This window comes from Phocoena phocoena, chromosome 13, assembly GCF_963924675.1.
Source record: "Phocoena phocoena chromosome 13, mPhoPho1.1, whole genome shotgun sequence".
Classification (NCBI taxonomy): Eukaryota; Metazoa; Chordata; class Mammalia; order Artiodactyla; family Phocoenidae; genus Phocoena; species Phocoena phocoena.
Window position 1 is genome coordinate 65,170,012 of NC_089231.1, and position 21,693 is coordinate 65,191,704.

The 21,693-nt window shown below is 54.5% G+C and overlaps 1 protein-coding gene across 5 annotated transcripts; it reads left to right on the forward strand.

Annotated features, from left to right (window-relative positions):
* Positions 1 to 173: 173 nt before the first annotated feature.
* Positions 174 to 10,024, forward strand: GUCD1 (guanylyl cyclase domain containing 1). 5 transcript variants are annotated; one of them, XM_065889566.1, is made up of 6 exons: positions 174 to 393; positions 4,712 to 4,796; positions 5,647 to 5,812; positions 6,988 to 7,079; positions 8,955 to 9,196; positions 9,873 to 10,024. In XM_065889566.1, exons 1-6 carry the CDS (start codon positions 351 to 353, stop codon positions 9,962 to 9,964), a joined length of 720 nt encoding a protein of 239 aa, XP_065745638.1. In that variant the 5' UTR covers positions 174 to 350; the 3' UTR covers positions 9,965 to 10,024. The 5 variants fall into 5 exon arrangements, with proteins under 5 accessions (XP_065745638.1, XP_065745633.1, XP_065745634.1 ...); XM_065889561.1 differs by having other exon boundaries at positions 351 to 393; positions 9,870 to 9,964; XM_065889562.1 differs by having other exon boundaries at positions 351 to 393; positions 9,084 to 9,196; positions 9,873 to 9,964.
* Positions 10,025 to 21,693: the final 11,669 nt, after the last annotated feature.

Here is a 21,693-nt window from a genome sequence, read left to right on the forward strand (position 1 = left end):
GCCCGGGCCTGGGCGGAGCTTCCGGGGAGCCGGGCGGGGAAGGGGTGCGAGGCCCGGGAGGCCAGGGGCGGGGCTCCCGGGAGCCGGGACCGCTAGCGACCGGACGAGCTGAGATCCCGAGCCCTGGGGCCTAGAGGCGTAGGAGTCGGGGCGGGGCGGGCCGCGGCCTGGAAGGGCCAGGGCGGGGCTTGGGGCGGCCCAGCCGCTGCCTCCCCTTCACCCCAGCGCGCTGGTGCTGGCGGTGGCTGCCCAGGAACCCGGCGCGCGCGGGTCCCGCTCCAGCCCCAGTCAAAGCCGAAGCTGCAGCCGGCTCCGGGCCGGGGCCATGGGAGCCCCCCGCCGCCCGCGTCATGAGGACGGAGGCGGAGGCAGCGGGGCCGCCGCTCGAACCCGGTCAGTGCTCCTCGAGGGCTCAGCTCTCACTCCGGGGAACAGGGGGGGACACCGCCCTAGCGCGGGGCAGGGTCCGGCCGCGCGACCTTGGACCGACGGCCGCCGCGGCCCGGGCTGTAGAGCTTTGAGCGAAACCTGGCCAGGTGTGCACTCCACCTTGGCCACCCCACCGCCAGCCCCGGTTAGTTGGGGTTTCCTGATACTCTCTGGGCTGGGACCCCAGGCAGCTCTGATTGCGGTCATGGTGGGAGGGTCCCCGTTGAGAGTCAGGAGCGGCACCTTCCCCAGAAGCGAAAAGTCCTCCTGGGGCTTGGAAGATCCTGTCCCCTCGGGTAGTTAAGGCCTAGAAGGGCTGGGAACTGGCTGGGAGTACAGAGCAATGGGGGAGGGCCTTCCCCTGGCCTTTCAGACTCAGTGTTTTGTCTTGCTACAGTTCTTCACTCTCTAGTTCCTCTGCCCCAGGTGGCCTGAGTTCCTTTGGGGCGGAAACACAGACTGACCCGTTCAGTGCGGCGGGCCTCAATTTGCTTTTCTAAGTGGGGGAGGGGGAAAGCAGTGATTCCTGCTCTGCTTAAGGCACAGGGTTGATGAGAAAGAGAAAGGGCTGGTAAACTCTAAAGTGAAGTGCCAATACACTGGAGAGGTCAGGAGCACAGGAGACCCCAACCCTAAGGCATTAGTGGGACACTGTGATTGCAGCAAGGAGTAGGGCCCAGGGCTACCCTGGGATTCGCCTGCCTACTCCTCCAGTTACCTAACTCTGTGATCTTGGACCAGACACTTGCCTTTGCTGAGCCTCTGTGGTGTAGTGACTCACGTTTACAGGGAGCTTTCTGTGGGCAGGCACTGTGCTAAGTTGTTTACATGCAGAGCCTCGTTAATGCTCATAATGACAAAGTCGGTTACCAATGTTATCTGCAGATGAGCAGACTGAGGCCGAGAGGGGTTAAGTATTCAGGGCCAGTGAACTGTCTTCCTTCCTTGGCAACAGCTGCCGACTGAAGCCAGGCCAGCACCTTCCAGGCAGACCCTAGCTCTCAGGTGGGACAGTCCCTTGGCTCCAGGCATCAACATCTGGCAGCAGCTTTGGGCTTGGAAGGCCTCGCCTACTCTTATCACCCCCCACAGGAGTATCTCTGGGTCCCTCTTGGCTGACCTGCTTGTGCCAGGATTCGGGATGGCCATGTGGGGACATTTAGCCACATTGGGGGTGGGGTAAGGATAAAAGAGTTAGAGATCAAGGCAAGAAGAGAAGGGGCAGCAGAGTTCCCGAGGGCCCTAGAGAGCCGCCGACCTCTGCGATGTTTACAGCTTAGGCATAGGGGAGGCACAGGAAGAGTCAAAGCCTGGCCAAAGATGGCCCAGCTAGCCAGTGTCAGAGCCCAGGCCACAGAGCAAGGAGGGAGCTGTGAACAGAGGGGCACAGTCTGGAAGCCTGGGGGAAAGGGGAGTATTGTGGTGACACGTGGGCCTGGGTATCTCGAAGTATAAGGTCTTTTTGAAAAAAAACTCCTTTCATTCGCGATTCAAGCATGTCTGTGTGCCTGCTGTGGTCTGAGGGTTGGGAGGAGGCAGATGTTGTCTGCCTGCCACTGAGGAATTCCCAGTCTGTCCAGTGGGGAAGTTACACACCACCTCCAATCCTCCATATAAAGGGCCTCAGGGAGGGAAAGAGACCAGAGCATTTGGATGGGAGACCACCTTTCGCACTAAGGGATATGCAAGAGCAAAGGCTGGGGAGTAAACAGCCCATGTAGAGAAAAACGAAAAGGCCGTTTAAAGCCACAGTGAGGGGTTCTTGAAGAGGGAGGCACCCACCACAAGGGGACAGCACACTGCATAGGCTTCTCCCTCCACTCAGCCCGTTGGGGGATTACTTTAGGATGTGAACACCTGGAGGGCAGGGCTTGATCTCAGTTACCTGTAATGTCCCCAGAGTCTGGCACACAGTGGTGCTTAATAAGTTCGTTTTTTTTTCCAGCAAAGGTTTGATTTACTACTAAGCATCAGACATTAGGCACTGGGAATAACAGTGAACAAGATTAGCACATTCTCTACCCTTAGGAGGCTTACAGCCTAGTGGGGAGACAGGATACCTTTATTTTATTTTTCTTGTTTTTGTTACTTATGCTAAGTACTGTGAAGGAAACAGGGGAATACTGTGAAGAAGAGCCCCTTCTCCCAAAGGTACAGTCAGAAAATGCCTCTCATGGGTGGAGACTTTGAGCTGGGACCTGAATGACAAAAAGGGGAAGACTTGAGTACTGAGGGTAAGAGAGTTCCAGAGCTGCACATATAAAGGTCTTGGGGTGAGGGCCAAGGTGAAGCGAGCGAGGTGGGCCCTACAGGCCTTAGTAAGAGATAAGAACGTTATTCTAAGAGCAATGGGAGACTGGAAGGGATCCCTCCAGATGCTGTGTACAGAAACAGGAGAGGGGCTGGGGGTAGAAATTGGGGCAGAGGACAGGCAGAAGTCAGGCAGGATGGAGCCCTGGGGGTTGAATCCATGGCAGTGGGTGGAGGGGACTATTAGAAGGCCTCTAGTCATGGCCTGGGTTCCTTTTAGAGCCTCCTGGGGTCGGGGAAGGAGGGAGCAAAGCCTGAGCCTGCCTGGTCTCAGTGTGCCAGGCCCCAGCTGGATGGAGATCAGGACTCACGGCAGCGCCTGTGAAGGGCTTCGCACACATTCTTGCCCCAAGTGCCCACAGCACCCTGCGGGCTGGCGTCTGTGAGAAAGGAGCGGGCACCGAGAGGCCATGTGACTCACCCAGCTGGTGGCCTGCACTCACCCGTGCCATCCTGCCTTCCAAGGGCCCCGCAGGTGAGGCATAGGAGGAGAGAGGACAGTACAATGCAGCAAAGGAGCAGTCACAGGTCCCTGCCTCCTGGGAATGCGTGACAGCCCAGCAGGGCACAGATGAGCTCGATACGAGCGTCTCCTCCTGTGAGCCAAAGCATGAACTCTGGCCTGGCAGAGTGCAGATTAGGGAAGGGGTACGGCCAGCCTGGCATCAGGGAAGGCCCCAAAAGTGCTGGCATCTGAGCCAGGCCTTGAGACTGGGGAGTGTTTAGACATGGGGAGTAGGAGCTTGGGACCCACTCCAGGCAAGAGGCTGCCTGGACAAGACCAGCAGGTTGAAAGGCCAGGACAGACTCCAGGATTCATGGGTGGCCCTCCTGGTTGGTGCACGCGGAGGAGGCCAGGGCAGCTCTGCACAGACCAGTCGTGGGTTCAGGAGAGTCCCCCGGAGACCCCTGAGGCAGGGAAACCACATGGGCTGAAAGGCCGTCCTAAGTGAACAGAGTGCTCACAGCCGGAGAGAAATCCTTCCAGTTCTTTAGACTCTAAGCTCTGTCCAGATTCACTGGATCCCAGGGCAGGAGGGTCCTGCAGGCCGCGTGCCAGCTTGCCTGCCCCAGCCCTGCCTGGCGCTCCCTGGCTCTCCTCTCTAAGGCACACCCCCCCCACTTCCCCTATCCTGGCCCCTTGTTTTTCTCCTATGCTGCTTGTTTTTGCTGTCCACCAGGGCAGGGACCTGTCTGTGTCACTCACGACCATCTCTGGTTCACATGCCAGGCACTTACTAGGCTCTTGGGAATTATTTGTTGATTGAACAACTGAATCAGACCAAAGTCCTTACTTTAGAGATGGCCAGACTCTGTCCAGCATGAGGGAGTCAGTGGCCTAGCCCACAGCCGGGCAGTGGCAGAGCCAGGGCTGGAATGCCAGAATGCCTAGGTCGGGCCCTTTCTGCTCCGCCCAGAGTAGCGTTCCACATGCAGACACGTGACTGTCCCCTCCTTGTAGCCCTGGGGGCTGTGGAGTCAGGGGCCTCAGGAATTCAGACATGAATATCTGCTGAGTGCCTCCCGGCTGCCGCCCTGTCCCTGCCTCCTCGGAGCGCCCACCACAGAGAGGGCTCTGGAGAGGGGCCTGTGGGGCTGGGAATGCACGGAGTCGGGGGCCAGGCACAACAGGGGTCGTCATGGAGAAGTGACGTCCATGGACAGGAGTTAGCTGGTGAGGATGCGGGGAGGCGAGGAAGCAGAGGGTGCCGGAGCAGCAGCCATGAAGGCCTTGTCCTGGGAGGTATGGGGGCTAGCCCACTGGAGGGTTTTGTGTAGGGCTGGCCTGCTCTGACTGGCATTTCGGGGAGATCACTGCCGTGGTGAGGAGAATGGACTGGGGGGCCTTTTGTAAGGCTGTGCACTGGTCCCTGAACGGCCCCTGCAGGATCTGAGCAGCAGCTGATTATGGTGGGAGTGGCAGTGGTGGGCCCTACACCAGGGTCTGTGACCTCCGTGTGTTTCCCTGCAGGGGACTTTGTGCAGCTGCCCGTGCCCATTATCCAGCAGCTCTACCACTGGGACTGCGGCCTGGCCTGCTCCAGGATGGTGCTGCGGTGAGTGGGCAGGCCTTAGCCCTCCCAGTCCACAGCACCTGCTCTTGCGGGGGGGCACACAGGGAGAGACCTGGGTGGGATTCATCATCCATGTGGCTCTCCTCTGTTGGGGCTTGTGGGAGGCCCAGCTTCCATCCAGGCTCCATCCCACCTGCAAAAGCAAGCAGTGGTGGACCAGGACTTCCAGGTCTGCGTCCTGAGAATGCCAGGGCTCTGGAATGGCCAGGAAGTCCCAGGTGCCCGGGCCTGGCCCACAGGGTGACCCCATGATTGAGATGTGGTGTCCTCCCCACTCCTGGCTTTGGACTCTTGGGAGACTGAGTCACTAGGGAGCTGACCGCTGAGCTGAGGCTGCGTGAATATCACAAGAACCTTGACCACTGGGGCACGGAGGGACCATAGCCATCTCCTTGTCACAGAGTTTTCAGGCAGCAGCCTAGAACGCCAGGGCAGCCTCTCCCTTACCCATTTTACCTCCTGGAATTCCAGGCAAGATAGGGTTCAAGAAAAGGATTCTGTGCCTAAAACTTAGAAAACCACTGATGTGGTCCAAGCACTTAGATGGTCCTAGAGATGAAGCTGGCGAGGCCAGAGAGGATGGCAAGACTTGACCAAAGTCACAGCCAGCAAGAGAGGTCAGACGCAGAATCCAGGCCCTGGACTCCGTGGCCGGTGCAGTGCCCCCAGCAGCCTCGGGTTGTGCCCGGCAGTGTGTGGGCAGGACGTAGGAGTTCATGACAAAGGACAGAGCCTTATGGGGGCACGGGAACTCAGACAGTGGCTCGCAGGCCCTCGGGTAGAGGGTGACCCGGGCCAGCTTCCCTGACCTCAGCAGCCCATCTGCCCACAGCTACTTGGGCCAGCTGGACGACAGTGAATTCGAAAGTGCCCTGCAGGAGCTGCGACTGACCAGGAGCATCTGGACCATCGACCTGGCCTACCTGATGCGCCACTTTGGCGTGAGGCATCGCTTCTGCACCCAGACCCTGGGCGTGGACAAGGGCTACAAGAACCAGGTGAGCGCCGGCCACTGGCCTTCACCAGATGTGATCAGAAGAGGGTGTGGTCCAGACCTGGACACCCAGGTGAGCACCCGGTGTGCAGAGACCAGGGAACCAAGGCAGACGCGCTAAGGGCAGGACTTGTGAGCTGTCGGACCAGATCACCTTGGGTCCAGCTGCTCAGAGGACCCCAGTGGTGAGCCGGGTCCTTCCTGACACCCCCACCACAGACACCCGCCGCCTGCCTTCGACAGCACCTGACGATGCACAGAGGAGCGTCCGGGTGACCTTCCTGTGTCCTTCCCTATGTCCCAGCATGAGCCGGGCCAGGCCTCAGAGCACACACTGTCCTCCTCTACCATCACTCACCGATTTTCTTCCTTCTCATGGGGACAGCTGGCTCCAAGTTGGGTCATTGGTATTCTGGAAGAAAAAACAATGTACTGTCTTTCGTTTCTTTTATTTTTCTTTTTAAAAAGAATGCCAGCATAGCCTTTCCCATACCCCAGTGCATTTTCCCACCCTGCACAGCTAGAGCTGGTCTCACCTGCCTCCCGCAGGGTGGATCACGGCCCATGCTCCAAACTTTGGCAGAGAAGAGTCGCTACTGGCCTCGCTGGCAAGAGGGTTGTCGCACGGTGGCCAGTGCCCATCAACCTAACTCTCCTTTGAACTTTCTAGGCCAGGGGAAGAAGGCTGACAGATCTGGCTTGGTCAGCGTGGCCGCGAGGCAGAGGAAAGGGCCTGAGAGCAGGGTATTTTCTGCCTCCCCCACAGGGGCTCTGGCCCCCTTAAGACCCCTGCACCAAACAGAGATTGTTCCTTGCTAACATATACTGGCTGAGCTGAGTGGTGGCTAGATATCCAGGGGCCTCAGCCGGCCCGTTTGCTCATTTACTCCAGACTCCTGCCCATCAGGGTACACAGCCCAGGGGCGGCTAACCTTCCTCAGGGTGCCAGCCTGAGCCTGCTGCCCACCCATCTCCTGAGCATCCTCCTCATTCTCTGTGTGGTCCTGCACTCCCGGCAGCCGCCCTGCCCGCTTGGGACAGACACAGCCTTCCACCCAGGCATGCTGCCTGTGCTGTCCCCCTGCAGGCTGGGCTCCTCTGCTAACTCCAGAAGGTGCTGTTTACTTCATCCAAGTGGGGTGAGGGCAGTGGCCTCTCCAACTGCCCTTCTCTCTTCAGTCCTTCTACAGGAAGCACTTCGACACAGAGGAGACCCGGGTGAACCAGCTGTTCGCACAAGCGAAGGCCTGCAAGGTGCTGGTGGAGAAGTGGTGAGTCCACCCCACCCCTGCCCTTCCTTGTGCACCTGCTCACCCACAGACTTGCAGGTTGGGGGGAGGCCTCAGGAAAGGCTGGAGAGTCAGGCAGAACTGGGGTTTCCTACCCAGCTGGCCCTGGGCACTGACTGACTTGCCCCCCCCTCCCCAGGCCTTAGTTTTTCCATCCATAAAATAGGGACAAGTGGGGCTACATGACCTACTATACACAAAACTCTGGCCTGGGGTAGATCCTGAGTGGGGGATGGAGGGACAGGTGAGCAAGACAGACTCCAGCCAGCCCTCGGGCTGCTCACAGAATGGTGGCATGGGACAGAACACAGGGACCCTAATAAAGGGGTGACGGCCTGGGGAGCATGCTGGCACGGTGACGGAGGGTGACAGGGACCCCAGGGTGACACTGTCTAGGGAGGCCTGGCTGCCAGATCTCCCCCACGGGCTGCTTGACCTTATGTGGATCCCCCTTCTCAATCTACACATGGGGGCAGGACTCAGGAGACCCCACGAGCAACTTGGCCAGATGCGAACCATTTCTTTCCCTGGGCTCCCTGTAGGTAATGCGCCCAGGCCTGCTGGCTCAGACCTGGGCTGGGTCCCCCAGACCTCCCTTGGGTCTCCCATTCCCCCCAGATTTCTGTTTTCATTGTAACGTAACCTAGGCACACGAAAGCCCACTGGGAAACAGGGAAAATGTCTCCACACATCCTCGGGCCCCGTGAGCACATGTTGGAGGGAGAGGCAGCCGATGTGTGCTTAGTGGCACTTGACAGGTGCTTCCTTGTTGAGTGGAGAGCTGGGGCTGTCCCCGTCCCACAGGTGAGGAAACTGATGGGAAAAACAGTGTGAGCCACCATGGCCACCCCAACTCGGCCGTGCTGTGATTCGAACCTGGGACTTGCACCCCCGGGGTCCCATGGAGTCTGCCCTTTTCCTTCCAGCCCAGCCCCTGCTTTTCCCGGTAGCTGAAATCCCACTCTGGTACATACCGTTGGCAACTCAGCCAGCTGTTTCATTTCAAAGACCAAATGGAAAAAGGGCATGTTTCCCTGGGCCAAGGCAACAGACCAGACGGTCCTGTGACTCAGCGTGGCTGGAGTTGGGCCAGGCCATGAGGTGCTAATGTGTGCTCCTGAGGAGCTTGTAAGGATGGAGGGCCCGGAGTGGGTGAGCGTCCCCCCGTGAAGATGGTGGGGCCCCAGGCGCAGAGGACCCTTGCAGCCCTTCTCCCCTCTGGGTCTTACTTGGACTTGCTTCCTTCCGGGGGCATTGGACGGGGGCTGTGCCTAAGAGTCTGGAGCAGCTGGCTGAACTGAGGGTTTCCCTCAACGTGCTGCTGACCAGTCCTTCCTGGGCAGCCCCTTCTGCCATGAGGAACCTTAGAGAAAAAGAAAAATAACCCTTTCAGAGAAACACTTGGTTTTGAAACTGGTGAAGGCATGCTTGACTCAGATTTTGGGAAGCAAATTAAACCAACAGTTTACATTAATCATGCATCATTTAGGGTAAAAGACCAAGGCAGGGGGTGCTTGTACAAAAGAATTCACTAACAAGGTCAAGAGCTGGGGTGCTGCTCCAGTGGCCCCTGATGGGGGTCTGGAGCTGAACTGTCACCCTGTGAAGGGCCTGATGGGTCCAGCCTGTCCTGGGCACACTCAGAGCCCTCCAACCCTGGTCCCATGCTTGGCCCCCATCTGAGCCTGGGCCACCGTAACAAAGCAGGACATTCCCACCTGCAAGGAGCTCAGGGCAGACACGAGCCATGTCCCCAAGCTTTGTGACACAGCACAGGACAGGGGTCCAAGTGGGGGTCCACTTGAGAGACGGGGAGCGGGGCCCAGCGGCGCCAGCTGACCCTCCTCCTGCCCACAGCACAGTGAGCGTGCAGGACATCCAGGCCCACCTGGCACAGGGCCACGTGGCCATCGTGCTGGTGAACTCGGGGGTGCTGCACTGCGACCTCTGCTCCAGCCCCGTCAAGTACTGCTGCTTTGCCCCCAGTGGCCACCGCTGCTTTTGCCGCACCCCCGACTACCAGGGCCATTTCATCGTGCTGCGCGGCTACAACCGGGCCACTGGCTGCATCTTCTACAACAACCCGGCCTATGCTGACCGTAAGTGTGGCAGGCGGCAACAGTGGGCAGGGCGGCCCCTGGCCCCCACGTCTCCTCCCATTCAACCTGGTGTGGCCAAGACCTACCTCAGTGCCTTCTCCCCAGAGCCCCTCCTCCCCCTGGACTCCCTCATCCTTGCCACCCCTCTGGCCATGCAGGAAACCAGCCACAACTTGGGGCTGTGCCAGACTCCATACCCCCGTCATCACAGGCCAGCCCTCTCTCCCTCCCACTGCGCCAGCCCCCTGCCACCTCCCGGGGCCCACCCCGCTGTCCCAGCTGCACAGGCCGCAGTTTCCATCTCCCCCAGGCCAGCCCTCCAAGGACAGCCAGCACACTTGTCAGAAAGGAAAGTCTGCCCAGCCCCGGCCCCAGCTCTGGCTCCAGAACCCCCAGGGCTCCCATGGCTCTGGGGACGGGGAAGGACCATCCTGACTCACACAGACTTGTCCCGTGCGACCTCGCGCGTGTTTCTTCCCCTCTCTGGGCCTCACTTTCTCCATCTGCTGAACTAGGGAAAGGTCAGAGAACAAGCTCACAAAGGCTGCAATGGGCAAGGAGGGCTTCCTGAGCAGGGAGGGGCAGCCAGGCATGTGGGATGCGGCTTCCCTGGGCGCTAGTCAGGCAGGTGCTCGCCTCACCCGCTCACCCTGCTCTGCCCCTCGTGCCCCAGCAGGAATGTGCAGCACCAGCATCAGTAACTTCGAGGAGGCCAGAACCAGCTACGGCACGGACGAGGACATCCTCTTTGTCTACTTGGACAGCTGACAGCAGGAGCCTGGTGTGCCCAGGCCCTTGGACCCCACCCTGCCCTGCCCCAGCTGGGCCCACTCAGGAGGCCCTGGCCCAGGTCTGGGGCTGCCAGGGCTCAGATGTGGAACTGTGGCTCCGGCTCATGTGACCAAACCCCAGGGAGTTCTAGGAGGCTGAGTCCCACCTGCTTAATCCACCAGCGCTGAGCCGTCATGCCACTTACCCTGCACTCCTGCTGGTTGCTGGGTCATCCCCAGAGCATCTGAGTGGAGCCTCCCCCAGGACCCCGAGGCTGACTCCAGCTGTGCTCAGGGGACATCCACCCCTACGGGTGCCCTTGTTGCCTGTGAGCCAGACCCAGGGCAGAGGGAGAAGCCTGAGCCCATCTCCCCACAGACCTGGTGAATGAGCCCTGAAGAGAGATGTTGCTTGTCTGTTTGGTTGGAGACTGTGTAGCTGGCCTGGGCCCCGGGGGCTGGGACTGCTCCAGCCTTGCAGGGACCTGGAAGTACTGCAGACCCCCCTGGGCCCTTTGGTGGATGCCGCCGCCCCCTCCCACCTCCCAGTGGGACCAGTTCCTGCAGCTGATTGCAAGGCTTCTGGCCCCTGGGGAGGGCTGGACCTCAGGCAGAAATGACTCTGAGGCCCCTGTGGCCCTCCAGGTACTCCATCTCCTTGGGGTGGAAACCTGGGCTGCAGGTGGGACCCTGGCTCCTGCTGGCCAGCAGTGCTCACAATGCCTGACCCCGAGGGCCAGGAATAGCTGCCTGGGCCCCAAAGATGCTCACACCCACGAGGCTTCCTGACTAGGCAGGCAACGGGGCTTGCGTCTGAGGGCGGGGAACCCCAAGTTTCGCAGGGTTGGTTGCTGGGGCCCTGGGCCTGCGTGGCTGATCAGTGGCTGGGTCGGGGGGGGGGGGCGGTACTGTGACCCTCCACCACCCACCCTGGTGTTCACATCAGGACCTTTTGCACAGAACTTTGGGTCTCTTCTGTCTGACAGGAGGGGTGTTACCTACCCAGGATCACACAGCACGGCACCATAGCATGGACTAGAGCTGTTTTCTTTTTCTTTCTTTTTTTTTTTTTTGAGAGGGGGTGGGTGGTGTTTTTGAGATTTAAGTTTTCACTTTATGGGGGTGAGACTCAACCTCAAGTAAGACAATAATAGTGAGATTGTAGGTACTTTGGAACCACTGACACCTCTCTTCGCAGGACAGGTAAGCCAGCCCAAGTTCTCTTTCAAAGGGGCCTCTCACCATACGGACAGAATCTGGCCCAGGAGAGTGGTGGAGCTGGGTCTTGAACCGGGGTCTGCACCTGAAAAATAAGGACAATGGATCATTCCCAAAAGGGCTGGGGACACCCACGCCTCGGGTTGCCCCTGGCTAGTGGCGTGGGGATGCCCCAACAGCCACACCACTGCAGCACCCTGCATCTCGGTCTTCCGGTGCCCAAGGCATGATGTGGGGCAGCTGCTGCCCCTCCCTCAGACTGCCGACCATGGCCATGCTCCGCGTCTGCCCCCATGGAGCCATGGCTACTCTGAGGGGCAGGGGTGGGCTCTGCTGACAAGGGCTGTCAGACCACCTAACCACATTGTTTCTCAACACCAGACGGCCTTGACCAAGAGGGAGGCGTTGGCTGGGCAGCCACCCTGGGTTTCAGAGACTAGTGCTGCCTGCAGACTGGCCTCGTGTCTGTTGCCTTAATGCTGGGTGGCCCAAGATCCCAGGGAGCGCTGTCCGATGCCCAGGAGTACCACGCGTGGTGGCTTTGGGTTTGGGTGTGCTCAGGAGGGGTCCGGGTAACACTGGTGAGGACATATGTGTCAAGGGAAACAGAGGAAGTGAAGCTTTCAGGATGGCTCCCTGTGAGTGAGGCTGGCACAGAGAGCAGCCTCCACAAAGAGCGGTCACGGCACCTCTGTCCGTCAGAGACACTCAATCCCTGGGCTTGGAGGAGGGCTTCTCAGGGCAAGCACAGGTTAGGGGTCACCTGTCTGGAAGATTCACAAGAGCTGCCTGCCCCTGGGGTGGTGCCACCTGCCTGGGGAGGGTCATGGAGGCAGGACACAAACCTCATTGTGTCGTGTTCCCGCACAAATCATGAAAATGGGGCTGGAGATAGAGCCCAGACATCAGGAACTCTGCCTACAGCACGTGGCACCACAACCCCCTGGCCACACACAGGGGGCCACGCTGGACAGTTGGCTCTGTTCACTCCAGCCACCTGGGGACAAAAGGGATCTTTTGCATTACAGAGATTTTATACATATATTTTGTTTGTAATGAGCCATTCTCAGTAAACATTATCCTCACTGCGAAATGAGTGATTCTTGTCTTCTCCCCGGGTTCTCAGCACCAGTGCATGGGAACCTGAGCCCTCAACCTGCCACAGCGGGTTTAGCTGGGACTGGAATAGCTTCCTGCTTCTCAGACTTGCATCGCTTCCAGTGCCTGTGGAGGTGCACACAAGCGGTGCTGGAGGTGGAAGAGCCTCGGAGCTCAGCTCGACTTTGACCATGGGTCTTGGAGAGGGCCTGGATGATGCATAGCTGTGGGCAGGAGGAGGACCTGGGAGGGCGGGGGAGGAATGGAGGGACAGTGGGGCCCACAGGAGGGCATGGGGGTGCAGAGGGCAGGGCTACAGCCCTCCTTGCACCCTGAACCCTTATCTGCTGGCTACTGGACTCCTGGCATTTTGCTTGATAAGAATCTACAGAAAAGGACTTCCCTGGTGGCACAGTGGTTAAGAATCCACCTGCCAATGCAGGGGAGATGGGTTCGATCCCTGGTCCAGGAGGATCCCACATACTGCGGAGCAACTAAGCCTGTGCACCACAACTACTGAGCCCGCGTGCCTAGAGCCCGTGCTCCTCAACAAGAGAAGCCACCGCGGTGAGAAGCCTGTGCACCGCAACAAGGAGTAGCCCTCGCTCGCTGCAACTAGAGAAAGCCCGCATGCAGCAACCAAGACCCAACGCAGCCATAAATAAATAAATAAATAAATAAATAAATGTTAAAAAAAAAAAAAATACAGAAAAAGGAAGTGTTTGGAAATCCTGCCTTATCTGGCATCCTCAGACCTGCCCCAGATCCTACAGAGCCAGAGCCTGTAGGTCCTGGTCTCCGGCCGATGCTCTCATGCTGGCTGACTGCTGCTCGGCCCCTCCCCAAGCCCCACATTGTGGAGACAGAGGTCTCTAAACTGGAGAACAGCCCTCTGGACACAGCTTCAGTCAGGGAGCTGACCACCTGAGGTCAGTGTGCCCAGCTAGTGTGCCAGGCAGCAGGGCAGGTCTCCTATGAGTGTAGCCAATAGCATGTGAGCCCTGGCAGGGAGCGCACCCCTCTGCACTTGAGCATGAGCCCTGCCCATCCGGGGAGAAGGAGCCCATCCTGAATGGACATATCATGGGTCAGGACAGGCATGGGAGAGATTGGTTTGGGGCCTCTGAGTGGCCCCTGAATACAATTATGGGAGGAAAATGACAGAATGAGGGAGGCATTGAAGCAGGAGGGACCAAAGGGGGGGGCGGGGCATGGTGAGTCCTGGGTGGAGTACGTTGTCCAGAGCATGTGGATTGGGGGCATGGTGGGGGACAGGCTGAGGGCTCCTGGGAAGGGCCCCACTGGGAGCCAAGGGGCCAGACCAAACCAGAGGTTTGGGTGCAGGTAAGCTGGCGCCTTTTGCCCAGGGTCGCTCATGGGGTTACATGAGGGTCTCTCAAGCTGTTGGGCAGGGCTGCAATTGCCTCAAGGCTGGACTGGGGCTGAAGCATCTGCTTCCAAGCTCACTCATAGGGCTGCTGGTCACAGGCTGCCTGGGCATCCTCATGACATGACAGGAGGTAATAAGAGGGAGGGAGGGAGAGAACAAGAGCACGAGAGCAGGAGAGCAAGCGTGAACACCAGGAGGCAAGAATCACTAGAGGTCCCATAGACCAGAGCTGGGAACGTTCCGGAGACAATCCTCTCTAGCGTGTCCTGAGCCACGCCCTTCAGAATACTAACGGTGAGAAGTTCTATATGACGGGGTGCCCTGGTCAGATCAGCTTGGCAAACACCGTATGCTGCAGCCCCGCCCGGAGATTTAGGATGTGCAGAAAAGACTCTATAATCCTGCGGCAGGGTGACCCCATTCATTTAGGGTTTCCCCAAACTGCTTTGCCACAGAGTTTGTTTCTGTGGAACACTGGTATTCTGTGAAACATGCCCATCCTTGGGTAACCACTGGTCTAGTCCAGTGGGGAGACTGCAGCCCAGAGAGGGGAGTGACTGGCCCGAGGTCATCGTTCAAAGAGTTATGGACAGAGCTTGACCCAAACCCATCATTGCTGCTTTCCCAACCCTTGGCCCAGGTCACGGTCAGAAGCAGACCAGTGGCCCTGCAGGAGTGAGCCGTGCCAGCACAGCCAGGAAGTGAACTCTGAGTTCTGGAGCCAGAGCTGGGCTGCACTGGTTCCGGGGGTCCTGTCTCCAGGTAGGGAGCCTGGCGTGTGGCCCCAACACTCTGGAGGAGCACAGATCCTGTTCTTCTCTGACTCACCTCCGTCCAACCTGCCCCAGCTGCAGTATCCAGGGACCCACATCATGGATTTCCCCTGGCCCGAGGGACACCTCAGCTTTACCTGAAAAAACTGGCAGCTGATCCTCCAGGGGGACTTACATCCCCAACTCCTTCTACCAAAGCAAAGCCACTGGCTCTATGGTGACCTCAAGTTCCCCCAAGTGCCTGGGTCTTATTCACCAATGGGTCGACTAAGCTGAAATCCAGTGGTGTCCACTGGCTGCTCTGCTGTTTACCCTCAGCAGCACGGCCCAGAACCAGAAATGGATGTGAGTCCTCTGCTCAGTGCGAGAATCCCAGGCCATTCTCATGCACTAGGCCCATCCTCCACTTGGTAAACCCTGATGTGTTTTTACTGGCTCTTGGGCTGTTGTTGGGTCTGCCACCCCACAAACTTCAAACTGTCTAGATCACTCATGTGGATGCCCAAGCCTGTTCTCTGATGCGACCAATTGGGATAAGGCTGGTGATTGCACCCCTGTGCCACCTGATTGCCACCTGGATTCATCACTGGGCTGGGTATGACAACACACCCACCACCTTGGACCTGGTGCAAAGGAAAAATGGTTTCTGATGTGGAGGCCACCACTGCATGCTGGAGTTGTGATTCCTGCCAAGGGCTGGCCCATTTCTCTTGCAGGGAAGGAGGTCACCTTGCCCACCTTGCCCAGGCAGCACACCTCCGACTCCGTCATACCTCCCACCTGCTCTCGGGGCTATTCATGGTGACTCATCACGGTTGACACTTTTTAGGGTTATGGAGTTGCTGTTCCGTTCCAATCAGCCAACTCTGGGCACACCGTTGTGGCCCTTGAAACTAATCTGTGTGGTGTTTTTGGCTTTTGGGGCCATTTGCAGTCTGACAAGGTGTACCTTTCATCACAAAAGCTAATCAACAATGAGCAGAAGTCAAGATATGCTGTGGACCCTCCACACTCCCTGCCATCCAACCACAGGGATCTGGAAGCATTCAACACCGGAATGCCTCCTCAAAAATCAACACAAAAAGGTTTCTGGCTCTACTTCCCTCACTGCCTCCTGGTCCACACACTTTTGTAAAGCATTTTGGTCATTGAACGCACCTGTCCCTAGAAAAGCCACTTCCTGGGGACATCTGGATGAAAGTGGTAAGAAGGTCATAAGGACCTATTTTGAAATTTGGGGATTCAGACTTGACTATTCCTGGACACCTTGCTTCTTTCTTTCCCCTGAGAGCAGCTCTGGGCTGGCCTGCTTGGCACATTTTCTAGGTGAAAGCCAAGCCAAAAGGGGGCCTAGGGATTCAAACTTGATTCTGGTTCAGCCACTTTGATTCTCTTGATGGACTGGCATGGTCTTAGATCACAAGGACCGCAACCACTTGGGTGAGTACATTGCTCGAGGAGAACCTCTACGGCGGCCCACGCGGAACAAAGTGGGGAATATATTGGGTCTCTCTGCATTTTATAAAAATGTCCTTTTCTTCTTGTACCTGACCCTTCCAAACAAAAGGTTTTGGTCTGAGAAGGAGAAAACTGGGGAAAAAAATTTAACAGGTGACATTTTAGCTACTGGAGTTTAGCTATGCTGATTTTGGAGGGGGAGCAGCAACTCTGGCCCCTAGGTAGGAAACACCTTAGATCCCAGGAGATAGGTAGAGAGAGGCATTAATCACGAATGATCTTTGCCTTTCATAATTGCCTCTGGAGCCTTCCAAAAAAATGCCCTGGTGCAGTTCTCCCAAACTTCTGCAAGCACCTTAAATGTAACAGGGTTTGCCCTCTTCCTGACCAGATGGTTTTGACTACAGTGTGATTCCTGTTAACCTCACCAGAAGTCCATTGGAAATGCAGGGGATGTGGTTTGCTCCTGTATCTTCCAGGAAAAACTCCTGCAGTACCACCAGATGCCTTCCCAACCCCCATTCCCATAGAACTCACTCAGTCACCCTGTGGGGAAGAAGAATGCCACCCAGCTGGCGGCATGGGCAAACAGAATAGATTGGATGACTGCCCTCAGGCAGTACTTCCAAACACAAGGACCAGACTCAATTATTCAAACTCAACTGGGAACCCAAAGGCCTACCAGCTGGCCAGGAGGCCACACTAGAGGCATTATCAACCTCTGTCTTGACGGATGGAGGTCCTTCTTGGGGGACCCCAACACTTGTAAATAACACTTTCTTTCTAGGGGCACCATGTGTGCCCTGATGACTGTACTTGTGTGGACGCCATGCATGAATTCACCAACCTCCCTGAACAGTGTCTTGCATCTTTATGGTGGTTATAACAGACCTTCAAGTGTTTATTTGTTTTGTTTTGTTTTGTTTTGACTGCGCCGTGGCTTGCAGGATCTTAGTTCCCTGACCAGGGATCGAACCTGGGCCCTAGGCATTGAGTGCGCAGAGTCCTAACCACTGGACCGCCAGGGAATTCCCCCTTCAAGTGTTTAAACAAATACTACCAGTAGGTTGGGTAGCCCACAGACAACTGTGGAGACCTCACTGAAATGAGGCTATCCTGAGTTACCCTGGGGAGCTTGCTGGACCGATAACTGACCCATTATTTAGGTGGACTCTGTGAGTAGTTATCCCTGTGATGGTACTCATTGATTAGAAACAGTGATGCACAATTTGTCCCTGACTGTAGCTAAAGTGACCAGTGATACCACCTTGGCCCTGGAAGTCATTCAGGTCAGTGTCAACTTACTGGCCAGAGTGGGTACGAATGATAAACTTGCCTAGGCTTCTTCCTTGTGGGCCAAAGCGACGACTGGGCAATACCTGCCATTCTTGGATTAATGACCTAGGTTAAGTGGAGAGGTCAGTATTTGAGAAAGCCATTTGACTTTTTCTAAGATAGACCTTGATGGTTTATGGGATTTGTCCAGCCTGTTGGGTCGAGGACCCAGGGGTGGGGGCGGGTGTGGGAGGTGGGATTGAGGTTAATACTGCAGGTGGGACTCATTCTGCTCCTTGAAGTGCTGTGGGTGAAATTAATTAAATGCCGAGAGACAAACTGAATTGATTTAGTCCAGCTTCTCTCGATCAGATTAATGAGAGCAACTGTTGGCGTAGTACACTCATGGGGATGTTGCCAGAAGTCAAGATGGTGTAGAAATGAGGGGTGGACATTTTTGGAAGTTATCGTTGTGGGTCTCTCACATTTCTCAAATTTTTGCATGACTTGCGAGCTAAAGCCATGAATGCCTTTGTCCCAGACTATTTTTCAAGGATGTCTGCCGAGCCAACAGCCTTGTAAGATATAGTTCTCCCTCCAGAGCAAAGTACAGGTGTTCTTGCGACCTTGGTAGAGAGGGGCAGCGTCTGTCTTTAGAACAAGGAGCAGACATACTTTACCGTCCAGTATAAAAGAGTCAAATTCTCTAAGCTCTCATCTCTCTTTTTCCCTTTCTCTCCTTCATGCAACTCACTGTGTGTGTAGGAGTCACTTGGCCCTCTTTGTGTTGTCTTGTGGGAATTGGGGCTCAGGGAACTCCTGCAAGAAAATGCTGGTCCTCTGGCTGCTGCTATTGTTGTAACGAAGTCCTTTGTCTCTGATCCAGGAGTGTTGTATCTTTTGCGGAGCATCCATGAAACTGAGGTCAGCTAACTCATCAGCTTGCACGTAGGGTAAGATGTCAGATTCTTCCCAGCTCTCGACAAGACGTTCATGCTTTTCAACACAGTGAATTCCATTTCTTGGGACCTATCCTAAAGAAAACAATAGAAATAAGACTAATTTAGCCATGAAAGTATTCATACCAGCATCATTTGTAACAGCAATGAATAAATACATACATACATACCTTAATGTCTAATGTAGGGGAATAATTAAATAGGGGGCCATCCACATGTCGAACACTATGCAGCCAGTAAAATGTTTAAAAACAATTTTTTTTTTTATGGTGAAGGAAAATTTTCACATTACATTGAGAAACAGAAGGGAACACCACAAAATTATGTGGACATTATGATCCCAATTATGTTAAAATAGACATAGTCCATAAAATAGGACTGGAAAGAAATATGCCAAAATGTTAGCTATGATCTATCTCTGGGTTGGAGGACTAGAGATGAGTTTTTCCTCCCTTCTCTGTATTTTTCCTTATCTTCTAAATTTTCTATAAAATATTTGCTTACTACAATCCGAAGAAAAAAGCCGATTTCTCTTCTGAATACCACAGTTCCCAGCCATGAGATCCTCTGCCCAGGGTCCCAGCTGAACCAGCGTGCCTTCCTTTGCTCTACAGAATTTCCCCAGGGGCCTGCTGTGCGCCTGGAGCTGGGGACAGGAGAAACAAGAGCAGAAGCGAAGCCCTCAGCCTGCACCATGCAGACATCTGCATTCCAGGGCCCATGACTCGTCGTGGACTGAGGCGTGTGACCAGGGTGTTAATGGGTGTTGTTGGTTTTTTTAAATAATAACTAGCATTTATTGAGCTCTTACAAAGTGCCAGACTATTCTGAGTGCTTTACATCCTCATAACAAATCTATTAGGTAAATACTACTAATTTTTTTTTTTTGGCCGCATTGCATGGCTTGTGGGATCTCAGTTACCCAACCAGGGATTGAACCTGCGCCTTCGGCAGTGAAAGCGCCGAGTCCTAACCACTGGACCACCAGGGAATTCCCTGTAGTTTTCATTGTAGAAGTCTTTCACCTCCTTGGTTAATTCCTAAGTATTTCTTTCAGATGCTATTCTAAGTGGAATTGTTTTCTTAATTTCCTTTTCAAATTGTTTAGTGTATAGAAATACAATGGATTTTTGTGTGTTGCTTTTGTGTCTTGTTGCTTTGCTAAATTCATTTATTAGTTCTAATACATTTTTTTTCTAATACTCTTTTGGTATGAAATCTTTAGGGTTTTCTACATACAGGATGTCATCTACAAACATGATTTTACTTCTTTCAAATTGGGATATGCTTATTTATTTATTTAATTGCTCTGGCTATAACTTCCAACACTACGTTGAATAGAAGTGCAAAAAGTGGGCATCGAGTCTTTCACCATTAACTATGCATGATGTTAACTGTGGGTTTTTCATATGTGGTCTCTGTTACGTAGTTTACTTCTATTCCGTGTTGAGTGTTTTATTCCAAGTTATGTTGAGTGTTTTTTTTAATCATGAAAGCGTTTTCAATTTTGTGAAATGCTCTTCCTACATCAATTAAGTTGATCATCTGAGATTTTAATGTGGCATATTACATTGATTTTTGTATTTTGGACCATGCTTGCATTCTGGGAATGAATCCCACTTGGTCAAGGTGTATAATCCTTTTAACATGCTGCTGATTTCAGTTTGCTAGTATTTTGTTGAGGGTATTTGCATCAATATTCAAAGGGATATTGGTCTGTAGTTTTGTTTTCTTGTAGCATCTTTGTCTGGCTTGGGTGTCAGGGTAATGTTGGCCTTACAGAATGAGTTAAGAAGTGCTCCCTCCTCTTCAGTTTTTTGCAAAAATGTGAGAATTGGTGTTCTTCTTTGAATGTTTGGTAGAACTCATCACTGAAGCCTTCAGGTTCCAGGCTTTTCTTTTTGTTGCGAGGGTTTTGATTACTCCTTCAGTCTCCTTACTAGTTATAGGTCTATTCAGATTTTCTATTTCTTTGTGACTCAGTCTTTTTTTTAATAAATTTATTTATTTTATTTATTTTTGGCTGCATTGGGTCTTCATTGCTGTGCGTGGGCTTTCTCTAGTTGCGGTGAGTGGGGGTGCGCGGGCTTCTCATTGCGGCGGATTCTTTTGTTGCAGAGCACGGGCTCTAGTCGTGTGGACTTCAGTAGTTGTGGCACGCAGTCTCAGCAGTTGTGGCACACGAGCTTAGTTGCTCCGTGGCATGTGGGATCTTCCCTAATCAGGGCTTGAACCCATTTCCACTGCATTGGCAGGTGGATTCTTAACAACTGTGCCACCAGGGAAGCTCCTGTGACTCAGACTTGATAGGTTTTGTATTTCTAGGTATTTGTCCATTTCATCTAGGGTATCCAATTTGTTGGCATACAATTATGTTGGTTCGCAACCTCAGGAGTTCCCCAGGTGAAATTTAAAACTGGCCCCTGCTCTCGGAGGGCAAGAGACCAAAGAAAGAAGCAGCCACTCCAGATTGGCAGGTGGCAGTTTTAATAAAAGGACTTACATAGGAAGCTTGTCTTGGGCGACTGCAAGATGAGTAGATCTCTGCCACCTGCCTGTCAGAATCTTAAGAGTTTACACAGACGCCTTAATGGGGTTCAGTCACTAAATACGGTCCAGATGGGCTCAATAACACACCACTCTCTCAAGGCTGCATCACTGATGTCACTCCTAATGTAGGAACTGTGGGCAGAATGGACATTCCAAGGACACGGAAGAGGGTAAGAGCCTCCAATTGCCCAGGTCCAGTTCACAGCTCATCAGTGCCTTTAAATCCAATCGAATTAGAGAAGAATTCCAGGAATCCTAGAACCAACACAGAAGGCTCATCCTTGAGATTCTGTTCCTCTAGAAACAGTTCCAGTACCAGAACCTATATCAGTTGGGGTCCACCAAGGAAAGAGAAACAGGGGAATTCCCTGGTGGTCCAGTGGTTAGGATTCTGAGCTTTCACTGCCGAGGGCGTGGGTTCAGTCCCTGGTCAGGGAACTAAGATCCCGCAAGCTGTGAGGCATGGCCAAAAAAAAAAAAAAAAGAAGCAGAAATGGTACGACACATATTAAGGAATTCATTGCAAGGAATTGATTTCAGTGACTGTGGGGTCTGGATGGGCAAGCCTGAAATGTGGAGAGCAGGCTGTCAGGAAGGGCAGACTGGAATGCTTGGGCCTGGGCTGAGGCTGCTGTACACACGCGAATCCCTGAATCTCTTCCTCATCCGGGAACCTCAGCCCTGCTCTCAGGGCCTTTTGACGGATTAAATCAGGCCTACCCAGATTATCTAGGATAATCTCACTTGCTTGGTTAACTGGCTATGGGCTTTAATCACATTAACTAAATACCTTCACAGCAACACCCAGATTAGCATCTGATTGAATAAGTGGAGACTATAGCCAAGATGACTCTTCCAGTGACTTTCCCCCTGCCCGCAGCCACCAGGCGCCTCAGTGACTCTGGTCAGCCTCACCTCCCTCTAGTGCATACACTCCCACGCTGACCCTCGAATTGCTGCCAGTCTAAACGGAGAAGCTGAGAAACTCAGGACTGGGGCCTCCCAC

What these genes read in the sequence shown, in the direction of transcription:
- GUCD1 (XM_065889561.1), top strand. Translation starts at nt 351, where the DNA reads ATGAGGACGGAGGCGGAGGCAGCGGGGCCGCCGCTCGAACCCG. An exon ending in GGGGCCGCCGCTCGAACCCG is followed by an intron (nt 394 to 4,711) that starts GTCAGTGCTCCT and finishes GTTTCCCTGCAG; the next exon opens with GGGACTTTGTGCAGCTGCCC. An exon ending in CAACCCGGCCTATGCTGACC is followed by an intron (nt 9,197 to 9,869) that starts GTAAGTGTGGCA and finishes CTCGTGCCCCAG; the next exon opens with CAGGAATGTGCAGCACCAGC.